This window comes from Mus pahari, unplaced genomic scaffold (assembly GCF_900095145.1).
Source record: "Mus pahari unplaced genomic scaffold, PAHARI_EIJ_v1.1 scaffold_9733_1, whole genome shotgun sequence".
Taxonomy (NCBI): Eukaryota; Metazoa; Chordata; class Mammalia; order Rodentia; family Muridae; genus Mus; species Mus pahari.
This window is the reverse complement of record NW_018393663.1, coordinates 31508-43425: the sequence shown is the minus strand read 5'-3', so window position 1 is coordinate 43425 and position 11918 is coordinate 31508. Positions and strand designations below refer to the sequence as shown.

Here is an 11918-nt window from a genome sequence, read left to right as displayed (position 1 = left end):
GGGTTCCTTCCCAGAAGCTGTGACTCTTCTCTAGTCCACCCTTTCCCCGGCAGAGCACTGGAACCAATCAACATACTCTCAATGAGAGTAAACCAGAGGACAAAGTCTCTGCTGGGCTTTTTTGAGACTTCCTTTGTCAATACAATTAATATAAATCTATTTACCTTAGCCTCATGCAGCCTCTTTAGACAAGGTAAAAAGCAGCAACATTCTTCACCAAAACATCATAAGAAAGATCTCCCAAGTTCAAGTCACCCTTGGCTCTAATGTCTTTCATATTCCTACTAGGATGGCCCATTAAGTCCCACTCAAATCATTCCATGGCTTTCCAAATCCAAAGTCCCCAAATCCACATTCCTCCAAATAAAATCTTGGTCAGGCCTTTCACAACAACACACTTCCCCCAGTACCTTCTTCTGCCTTAGTTTGGGTTTTACTGCTGTGAACAGACACCAAGACAGAGGTAACTTCTATTAAAAAAGTTTTTAACTGGGGCTGGCTTACAGGTTCAGAGGTTCATTCCATTATTACAGTGGGAAGTATGGCAGTGCGCAGGCAGACATGTTCTGGGGAAAGAGCTGAGTGTTCTACATCTTGATCTGAGGGCAGCTGGGACAGGACTGACTTGCAGGTCACTAGAAGGAGGGTCTCAAAGCCCAGATCCACAGTGACACACTTCCTCCAACAAGGTCACACCTCCTAACAGTGCCACTTCCTGGGCCTAGTATATTCTAACCACCACAGGCATAGTCCAGTGGTGAGTGTGAGAGGGGAATGAGAATAGCTGGAGTCCTTGACAGACTCCAGATTGGCAGAACATTCTGCATAAGGAGGGCTGAGAGTTCTTGAGCCTTTAACTCCATGTTTGTGTTGGAGTTAAGAACTGTGGCTGTGCCAGCAGTGGCTCAGAGGCAGTCTTCCTGGAGCATGGATTGGTATGTGCTCATAGATCAGAGTTAACATTTACCCATTGTTTGCATTTCTTCACCAAAATCTGAGCAAGTTCTTGCATGCAAGTCCTGGAGAATTCAGGCATAGCTTGATTCTGAAAGTGACTTTGAAGCAGGTGGTTTCTAGACCAGTATCACACAGCCCACAGCAATCTAAGGGGTTCCCTTTTTCAGAGACCCACTATTCACTGGGCAGTGGTTGCACATGCCTTTAATCATAGCATTTGGGAGGCAGAGGCAGGCAGAGCTCTTGAGTTTGAGGGTATCCTGGTCTACAGAGTGAATTCCAGGACATCCAGGGCTATACAGAGAAACCATAACTTGAAAAGCAAAAACCACCACCACAACAAAACAACAGCAAAAAGAACATTTAATGCCCTTGTAGAGGATCTGAGGTTGGTTCCTAGAATCCATTGTAACATGTCTCAGACCTTAGCACAACATAAGCCATGTTAGAGACACCATTTTGACCTTCAAACCCAGCACATGGGCCCCAGCACCCACCAAAAGAGGAACTAAGAGCTAATCCATCAAAGGCCTGGTCTGTAATTTCAGAAAAGTCCCTGAATATTTTCTGGCTTCTGCAGTTTTGCTTTCTACTAACTAACTGGAATGTGACAAGCAGGATGCTTGCATCATAGACGAAGGGTTGTGCAGTGTGCTCCAGGCCCCCAGCTTCTGTGAGCTGTCACCCATGTTCAACGACATCCTCCTGCTTCTTCTGGGATTAAAGTATTTGGCCCCTAGACAACTTTTTATAAAAAGATTTATTTATTTTTATTTTATGTATGTAGCTATATGTTGCCTGCATGTGTGTCTGTAAGTCACAGGCATGCATGAATCTCATGGAAATCAGAATAGGGTGTCTGGTCCCAAGGAACTGCATTAGATACTCTGTGGTGCTGGGAATCAATCCTGGGTCTTCTGAGAGAGCAGACAGTGCTCTGAACCACAGAGACAACTTACCAGAAATCTAGAGACATTTTCCTTTGCACAGTGGAAGTTTTAGACTCTTGACAAATACTCATTGCCTCCTCCATGCTTGAAGGCTGGACTTCATGTGTCAATTTGACTAGATTTAGTCCCTTAGGAGGATGCACAACTATGAATGCATCTGCAAGGACATTTCCCAAGAGGATTAGCTGAGGCAGGGAAGGCCCATTGTATAGTAGGTGACACCACACTGTAGGCAAGGAGCCTGAAGGGGAAAACGGAGAAAACCAGAAAGTACCAACATGCCCTTTTCTCTGCTCCCTGATCTACCATCACCCCAACTGCCATCCCACCATGCCATCCGTTGCTATGTTGGACTGACACTTCTGGAGGCTGAGGCCAGATGAGCCTTTCCCCCTCTAGGCTGTCTCTGTGAGGTATTTGATGCACAGTGATCTCACTCACAGGAGCTGAGCAAGCCACGTCTCCAGCTGATTCAGTGCACTTAGCCTGATGCCCTGTGGGTGGCAGGCAATGCTCCTTTCTCCATTTTTAAAAAATGATTCATTCTTATTCAGTTTTTGTCTTTATTTTCCTGTATGTATGTGTGTGACCAGCATGCCTGTGGGTGCTGGTAACAGAACCCCTGTCCTCTGCAAGGCCGTTGGGTTAAATTATCACTATATCTTTGTGCCTATAAACAGTTCTGCTATGAACATGGATATGCAAACTGTCCCTTTGAGATCCCACGTATCTATCTATCTATCTATCTATCTATCTATCTATCTATCTATCTGTCTGTCTGTCTATCTATTTATTGAATTAGTTAATTCCCTATGTATTTGGTGTGTGATAAAAGTTTTCCTGGGGAGAAGCAGCACACGTCTATTCACCTCAAATAGGGAACCTAGACAGACCGAAGTAAGGAAATCCAACTTGGTGATTCCATGAGTTTTATTGGGGTTACTTACAGGAGTAGGAGTTACTTGCAGGAGCTAAACTGACTCAAAGACAGCTGCACCACCAAGGCCTCCCCTAGCCCCCAGCTATGCCACAAAGCTGGGAAACCTGGAACATACCTAACAGCATGCAGGTAGCTCGGCCATTGGACTCAGCTTTTCTTGCTTACTTAGGCATACTGATTGTTTTAGGAACTTCCTAAAGCTATTTTGAGTTGTTTACCTTTCTGCTTAAGGAACTTCCTGCAGACTGGAATAGTTCAATCTTGGAGGAAGTTGTTATACAACAGTAGTTCTGGCTGTTCTGAAATTCACAGTGTAGACCAGGCTGGCCTTGAACTTTCAGAGGTCTGCTTGTCTCTGTCTCCCAAGTGCTGGAATTAAATGCGTGTGTCTACCACACTGTGCCACACTAACTTTATTTACATTAAAAAATACTGTTTGAGGGCTGGAGAGATGACTCAGTGGTTAAGAGCACTGTCTGCTTTTCCAGAGGTACTGAATTCAAATTCCAGCAACCACATGGTGACTCATGACCATCTGCAATGGGATATGATGCACTCTTCTGGTGTGTCTGAAGACAGCTAAAGTGTACTCATATAAATAAGTAAATTTAAAAAACATGTTTGAGTGTGTATGTATGTGTATGAGTCTGCATGGCAGGTTGCATGTGTGGAAGCTCAAGGACAGCTTGTGAAATCAGTTCTCTCCTTCCACCCTGTGATTCCTGGGGATTGAATTCAGGTTGTAGGGCTGGGTGGCAAGGACGTGTTTACCCATCAAGCCATCTCACTAGTTCTTGTGTTGTTGGGAGCGACCCTGTGTGAATGTTAACTGCCTTATCAGCCATAAGTTCTTACTTACAAAGTCTTGGCCTTAGTGGCAAAGTACTAGCTTAGTTGAGATTTCTGTGGGGAAATGTTGAGGCCTCTATGGGAAAGTACTGCCCCCAGTTAAGAACAAATAGCTATACATCTTGTGGATATGTACCTAGCATCCCATTCTGTTCTGTTCCTCCTGCTGAATGTTTTACCTAGCCAATATCCTGCTTTTGGGAACAGGTGCGTTCCCCCAGAAACAAAGTGATTCTGTGTCATCCCACTCCCCATACCCTGCTTCTGTGGGCATAAAACCTGCCTGGGAACAATAAAAATTTGACATCTTGATCATCAGAATTGCTGTCCTTCCTTGTGTTTCTTGTGCCTTTCATTCTCTTCCTAGGTGGTTCCCCAGACCCTGTTCAACTGTCCCTTCAGTCATGACATTGTGTGACACTACGCCTGGGAGGAAGTAAACAAGGATTTATCCACTACAGATAGGAGTCAATGGCAAAAGTACGGATACCACAGAAGTCCAATTGGTGACCCACTGAGTTCTGGGGTTAATCACAGGAATATGGGAGAAGGATTACTGAGCAGAGATGACTCAAAGACAGCTGCAACACCAACACTCCCCAGCATGGATAACAGCTCACAAAGCTGAGAGCCTGGAATACACCACACAGCCTGCAGGGAGCTCCATGTCTTGGCTTAGATGTCAGAAAGAGAAAGCTCTGGAAGGTCATATAATCCTGATTCCTTCTGACCCCAAGTGGGTGGTTCTGACTGTACAAGCCAGAGAAAGCAACCAAGAAGTGGAAGGGAACCAGGCGTGGTGGTGCACGCCTTAATCCCAGCACTCAGGAGGCAGAGGCAGGCAGATTTCTGAGTTCGAGGCCAGCCTGGTCTAAAAAGTGCATTCCAGGACAGCCAGGGCAACACGAGAAGTCCTGTCTCGAAAAACGTAAACAAAAACAACAAAAAAAGAAGTGGAAGGAACAGTAGCTTATCTCACTCTGTCACTCTGGTGCAATACTCCAAAGAACTGTGTGGGAAGTGAGCACCTGTGCTCTAGTGAGCATAAACTGTCACTTATGTCCTGCTCAGACTTTGAGCTCTCACATATGACACCAGCAGGCTCACGGAGTGCTATGAAACTATCTGTTTAAGACCAGGCCTACCCAATCCATCTGGTACCAATCTCCCAGGAAGCTCAGGAGTCTTAGTTTTTGTAGTGCTTCAATTAAGTACAGGGCCTGCAGAAACTGTGTGACTAGCTGTGCACCAGATGGAGAAGCTCTGCTTTTTTAAAATGTATAAACAGAAGCATGGTCACATGTAAATGTATAAATAGAAGCTTCCTGTCACCTACATGTATATTGAGGAGAGTTAGGTCACAGCATCTTCATAGTCCCTAGACCACCCTTAGCTCCCAGAAGGCAGGAGGCAGAAGGAAGCTCTGGCTAGACACTGGTGAGTTGGAGGCCTAAAAGGGAGCAGGGGAAGAAGGGGAAGGGAGGATAGCCCACATCCGGCCAGAGTTCCTCCTCTGCTACGGGCAGGTAGACATGGGAGGGCTGCCAGATGCTTTCCACTTGGCCCTGGATGGGCATCTAAGACACTGACACCACTTGACAGGGGGTGGACAAGGGGCAGCCTCTGCCTCGGTGCCCTGGGATGACACCCTGAGCCCTGGGGTTACAGGAGAGAGGGTTGAGGGAGAGAGAGGGAAGGAGAGAGGAGAGTAAGGGGAGTAAGAGGAGTAAGAGCAAGAGAGTGAGGAGTAAGAGAGTGAGGTGGGGCCAAGCAGCCCCTCTTACTGTGTGCTGTAATCTTTACTGTTTCTAGGTAACTGGGGAGGAGTCTAGCCTGAAGGTCAGAAGCTTGAGACATGGCCTATGTGACTACTAACCATGCTTCTCTTATGGGGGCTGAGGGGGTGGTAACTTCGACAAGAGCCAGGGTTCCAGGAGACATGAGGGAACTCCTTCTGTCCCATGTAGGTGAATTATTACCACCGGATCCCGGGCTTCAACATCTAGTCTCAACTGGAATCCAGGATGTCTATGCATAGCTCAATGCCACACATGTAGACAATTCTTAGCTCCCAGAAGGCAGGAGGCCTTCTTCATAAGCATGCTCTGGCTAGACACTGGTGAGTTGGGGGCCTGGGTCACAGGCATCAAGCCTCAATCTATGCAAGATGGCTTCCTAATGTGCTGTTTGGTTTGAATATGGTTCCTTGTGTCCTCTAAGATTTCCTGCACTGAAAAATTAGTTCCCATCATAGGGTCTCAAAATATGATGGGAAGGAGAAGCATGAGACAACTGGAAAGGTGATTAGATTTCTGGGGTGTTGCCATGGGAAGGGACAGATGCTATAGACTGGGTTAGTGTTGGAGACAACCAACACACTGACTTGGCTTTGTGATTAGTGCTATTTTCTCTGTCTCTGCTGGTGACAGGGTCCTCAACAGAGGCTAAAAAATGAGGCTGCAGGACTATGGACCTGGAGCCTTCAGAATGATTAGTTTTTCTTTATAAATACTCAGCCATGGTTGTCTTATCACAGCCTTATGAAGAAGCAAAATACCATTTACTCTTTTCAGCACATACTCTGTACTGAGAGCATGTACCTGTTTGGCCTTCCATCAGTCTCTGCATCATTAGGAATGTGTGTGTGTGTGTGTGTGTGTGTGTGTGTGTGTGTGTATATATATATATATATATATATATATATATATATATATATATATATATATAGTGTATGCCTGGCGGTGTTAGCCTGGGACCCATGAGAGAACATGGCTCATTGATGAATATTAGGGACATGGCCTTAGGACTGGCCACAGGGCAACTATTTGATGACTGGTGTGGGAAAGGACTTCATGCCGTGTCCACAGACCAGAGCCACAAGACAGGTTCTAAAGCTGTAGGACCCTGGGTCCCCACTCAATATAACATCCAGTGGGGAAGTAACTGGGTTCAGAACTGGGTAGTTGACATTAGGATAAACAGAATTCTGGTCTGGCCATGTCACACACTGATTTCCAGGTTGAACTTCTCTTCACTGTGAGGGTCAGTAAGCCTTAGAGATAGGTATTTTTATTTTTGTTTTCTAGATGGGATACACTGTGACTCACACACAATGCACAACTGGCTCATGCTCCCAACACTAGGGAGCAGGAACAGATTCTGCTATTTAGAGCCTGTGTGGTCCTCAACAGACCCTTGGTATTCCTAGTCCTACTCAGTTCCATGTTCCTGGGGAGTTCAGTCTGGGAGATCATGTATGTGCCCTGTGGACCCTGTCCCATGAGGGTGACAGATACTCAGGTGTTGTGACAATGGTCTCTTAGCATTCTCTAATGCTTTCTACAGGACATTTTGGCAGCAGCACAATTGATCAGTGGCACTTCAAATTCCCACTGGTTCTTCCTTCAACCGAACCAGACCCTACTTGAGTCCAAAAATCCAGGCTTTACAGTGAATTGCAAAGCTTTTATTGTTGGACGCCTGTTCTTGGACACCTGGGGGAAAGGGTTTTGGCTTTCTGCATCTTTGCTGGTTAGCAGGCAAGTGGCTTCCTTAAGAGCAAAGATGTACCCATTAACATGTCGGGCTGGCTTTTATTTTTTCCTGAAAAGAGAAAGCCAAGCAAGACCTCAGAGGTAAAGAAAACCTTATGACCCACTGACCACACATTGGGACAACTCCTGGGTGGAACTGCTTCCTCTTCACAATAGCTTTTGAGTCTGATCAGGGCTAGGGAGTCTTGTCTCCAACCTGTTGAGACAAGCTCTGTAAAGAGCCTCCAATCCAGGCAGATGAGAGAAGCAACCTCGTGGGGGACACCATAGGGACAAGTGGGACAGAGTGGGGAGGAGTTGACAGGGCTCCATGTAAGCCTGTGGGCAGCTGGGACCCCATAAGGGAACTGACTCCTGTTACATGATGATGACCCTCAGATATCTGTAGCTGACACAATGACTTATCCTACCAGTTTTTGGGACAAAAGTGGGTTCAATTTAATTCTACCCTTGAATGTCCCAGATTTAGAGTCCACACAGTGGTCTGGGAGGTGCATAGAACAGGAAAACAAATGAGTGTTTTGGGGCTGGAGTGGTACACTTGAAAAGTTAGGATAAAAGACCCAGGCTGGAGAAGGGGGCCAGGCCCCAAGATTGTGCAGTTAGACTTGGGAGGCTGTGTCGGGAAGGCTGAGAGAGGCCAAACTCGGGCAGGGATCTAGTGTGTCTTGGCTGAGTTGAGCAGCCAGGCCCAGCTCAGGCAGCCTGAGTGTCCCTTCCTGCCCCATCCTCCTGACATCCCCAATCAGGTGTGTCACTTTTCTGGATTCACAGAGAAGCTCCCGAGTTGGGGAGAAGTACAAGCCTTGCCCTTAGCAAGACACTTAGAGACTCACGATAAGACTGATTGCCTGATTCTTGTCTTCCTCTGTCAAAGTCCTATCGGAACATTTCTTGATATTTGCAGCATTTTCCAGTACATTAGGGTCATCATTGAATTGTCTCAGGTACGCAACATACTCTTCTGGAGTCCCCTTGAAAAATATATCAACTTTTTTATCTAAAGCTGGGCAAAGGCCACAATCTGAAACACAAAGACAAGGCACACCCCCTTGAAAGACAGGCATCAGCACACCCCAGGGGATAGAGGGTGTGAGAGCCTGGCGTGCCCGCATCCCCGACACCCACACAGAATACCCACCTCCCCCTGAAGTCAGGAGCAGGGCAGCCCCTAGCAGCAAGAGAGCACCAGCGAGCTTCATGGTAATGGCGGCAGGTGCTCCTGCTCAGCTTGGTCCCCTTTTATAACTGCCCTGGTCTGCTCAGTGGGCAGGGATGGACCCATGTCTGTGCCCCTCCAGGCCACTCCCAGGATGTCTTGGAACTTCCTGGGGCTGTGTGTTTGTGTCATGGGGAGGTGTGTATTTTGGCAATACAATAAGATACTGGACAACATCCTGGCTCAGCCTGGTCCCATTAGCAGTGATCTTCTTAAGGTCACATGTCATGTAATGGCCAAAGGAAGGTATGACTAGGGAAAAGGTCAAATGGTCTCTCAATCAGAGCACCAGAAGTGAGGCCCATGTTACCCTGTCACACTGGGGACCTCACTGTCAGTGTCTAGACAAGCCAGATCTCAGACCACTGTCCATGTGACCCCTCCCCTGTCTTTGTTCTGTCCCTGTATTCCATTTGCTTCTTTCCTTCCCTTGAACCAGTCTCTTCAACCCAAACTCCTCCTGCTGTTGTAGGCAACCTTCAACTTGACCTTTATGCTATTGTTTGATGGTACTTTGAGATAGGGGCTGTCTACACAGCCCAGGCTGTTCTGGAACTATGTAGACCAGGTTAGCCTTGACGCACCCAGGTCTTTGTGCCCCTCTCCCATGTGAATGCTGAAATCAAAGGCAAACACTGGCTCATCTGCCTAAACTTGACCTCTTCACCCCTTGGTTAAGGTTTATGTTTTGTGTTTTCAGAGTTTCTTTCTTTTTCCTTTAAGATTTATTTATTTATTTTTCATTCATTCATTCATTCATTCATTCATTCATTATGTATGTGAGTACACTGTAGCTGTACAGATGGTTATGATCCTTCAAGTGGTTGTTGGGAATTGAATTTTTAGGACATCTGCTCACTCTGATCAACTCTACTCGCTCACTTCCTGCTCTTTTTTGCCTCAAGGTTTATTTATTATTCTACTCAAGTATACTGTAGCTGTGTTCAGATGTGCCAAAATAGGGCATCAGATCTCATTAGAGGCAGTTGTGAGCCACTATGTGCTTGCTGGGATTTGAACTCAGGACCTTCAGAAGAGCAGTCAGTGCTCATACCCACTGAGCCATTTCTCAAGCCCCCCTTTTTTTCTTTTTTCTTTTTTTGAGACAGGATTAGTCTTGAGCTCATAACCCTCTTGAGAAAGGTGTGTTGGTGTGGTGCATGTGTGTGTACGTTTGTGTGTGTGTGGTGGATCCTGCTTTCCTTGGGACTGGTGGTAAACATTGTCAAAATCTGTTAGCGCCCATGACTCACACCTTTGCTCCCATCTCTTAGGAGGCAGAGGCAGGCTGATCTCTGTGAGTTAGAGTTCAGCCTTGTCTACACAGAGAGTTCAAGGCCTGCCCGAATTACACAGAGAGATCCTGTTAATGGCCACCATTAGTGTGTTCATTAAGTTCACACTGCAAATGCCTCATAATCATTGTCTCATAACTGAACAAGGGTATTTCAGTTTAGAGCGACCTGGCCCCCTAACTGGGCACTGCCAGACTGTGTTGCTGCTCTAGCTACTCTGACTGTTGGTCAACAAGCCAGCATGATGGCCATACTGAATATCCTACAGATCCTCTGGAAAAACTGGAGTCCAATCTCAGCTGGTTTCCTCAGCTCCTGAACATTCAGTGTCAGTCCTTCTGTGGCAGTGTGTCCAGAGGAGTTTTGCTACCCCAGAATTCCATCTCTACCTAGGACGGAGGTAGCAAAGGGATTGTTGTGAGGAATGCTTAGGGGAAAGGCTGAGGTAGGCTCCGTGCCCCTCCCACCTATGGAGGCAGACTGCTTAGGCCCATTCACTCAGCCAGGAGACACACTCACCATGACGCCCCTGGTATTGCCGTTTTGGCCTCATGAAAGGCTTCTGTCGAGCAGACTTTTTCTAGTCCTGCTATCAGGAGTATGGACTAAACAGACTGCAGTGGAGGAGTCAGCAGATAGTAAAGACTGAGGCAGGGGAGTGAGGTTGATTGGTCAGCAGGCTTAGCTGTGCAACAGGCCCAGCANTTCCAGGCTGCTACCATCTGGTAGCTGAAGCATTTGACAGGGCTGCAGGGCAGGAGACAGAAGGGTCACGGAATGAAGAGAGGATAGAGGGCAGACTCTTGAGGAAGGATAAAAGGGATCCAGAGGACAGAAACATTAGACCTTGTTTGCCAGAGGAAGTNTAGGGAGCTGTGTAGTCTTTGNANACTCCACCAGGGTCTAGAGGCACCCCACTGCTGAGTGCCAAGGAGGCCTGGTTTTCTGTCCATGCTGTGCAGGAGGCTTCACTGCAGGTAGGCCTCTGGGTCCCATGCTAGTGTGAGGACTGCTCACCAGAGGGTACCCCTGCTGCCTCTACCAGCTGTTGGGATTGTCTTCCTGCTGCTGTGTATTCAAATGCTAAGTACTGGAACCCATGATTTGGACTCACCCCACCCTCCAATTCTTTGGTGATCTGGTAAGCAAATTCTCACATATACCAAATGTTGCTTTGTAAACATTGCTTATCTTATTCTTGGGTCAAATAAGTGTGTCTGACAGCTAATTACTGGAGAGGAGAGAGGTATTCTTGGCTTTGGTTACTGGGCTTAGGGTCACTAGTAGGGATCTTGAGGAGAGAGGTGGAGGCCACCATGAGGCCTGATGGCTCATGAGCATGTAACCAGGAGCAGTGGACCATGAGCACAGGCTAATGAAGCATAAATAACCTTGGGTGAGACTTAAACAGGATATAACATGGTGCTGTCTTAGTCAAGGTTTCTATTCCTGCACAAACATCAAACATTATCTTCTGAGCTCCTACACAATATCTCACAGAGCTGTTAACACCGAATGGATCTTCTGGCCCAAAGTTCTAAAGTCCTTCCATAGTCCTTCCCAAAACCTGGTCAGGTTGTCACAGGAATACCCCACTTGCTGGTACCAATTTGTCTTAGTCATGGTTTCTATTCCATCATGACCAAGAAGCAAGTTGGGGAGGAAAGGGTTTATTTGGCTTATATTTCCATACTGCAGTTCATCACCAAGGAAGTCAGTACTGGAACTCAAGCAAGCCAGTAAGTGACATCCCTCCATGGCCTCTGCTTCAAATCCTACTTCCTGACCTGCTTGAGCAAAAGCAGACACAGGTGAAAGGATTTTCAGCTACAGCAAGTGTGTGAAAGCTCATGTGAAGAAGCATCTTTTGATAATGATACACATGTATTGGTCCGACTTACACTGTGTAGTTGAGCTCCATTTGTCAGGACTCCATAGAGAGCAAGGTACCAAAAACCCCTCCAGTGGTGTGTTGTAGTTTCTTTCTGCAGACTCTGGTAGATTGGCAGTGATGTCGCCTGAGGCAGACACACATCTGACACAGGACCTGTGGAGTTCACATGGTGCTTTGAGGGAGGTTAAATAGAACTTGAGAGAGAAGTGACAGAGGTTGAGCTCCACTTGCTGGTACAACTTAGCTCTCCCTAAGAGAGG

At 46.8% G+C, this 11918-nt stretch overlaps 1 protein-coding gene across 1 annotated transcript; it reads right to left on the bottom strand.

The window, feature by feature from the left end:
• Nucleotides 1-7146: 7146 nt before the first annotated feature.
• Nucleotides 7147-8539, bottom strand: LOC110315655 (major allergen I polypeptide chain 1-like). Its single transcript, XM_021189659.2, has 3 exons — nucleotides 8392-8539; nucleotides 8087-8274; nucleotides 7147-7299 (listed from the first exon to the last, which is right to left on the bottom strand). The coding sequence occupies exons 1-3, from the start codon at nucleotides 8450-8452 to the stop codon at nucleotides 7270-7272; spliced, it is 279 nt and encodes a 92-aa protein (XP_021045318.1). The 5' UTR covers nucleotides 8453-8539; the 3' UTR covers nucleotides 7147-7269.
• Nucleotides 8540-11918: the final 3379 nt, after the last annotated feature.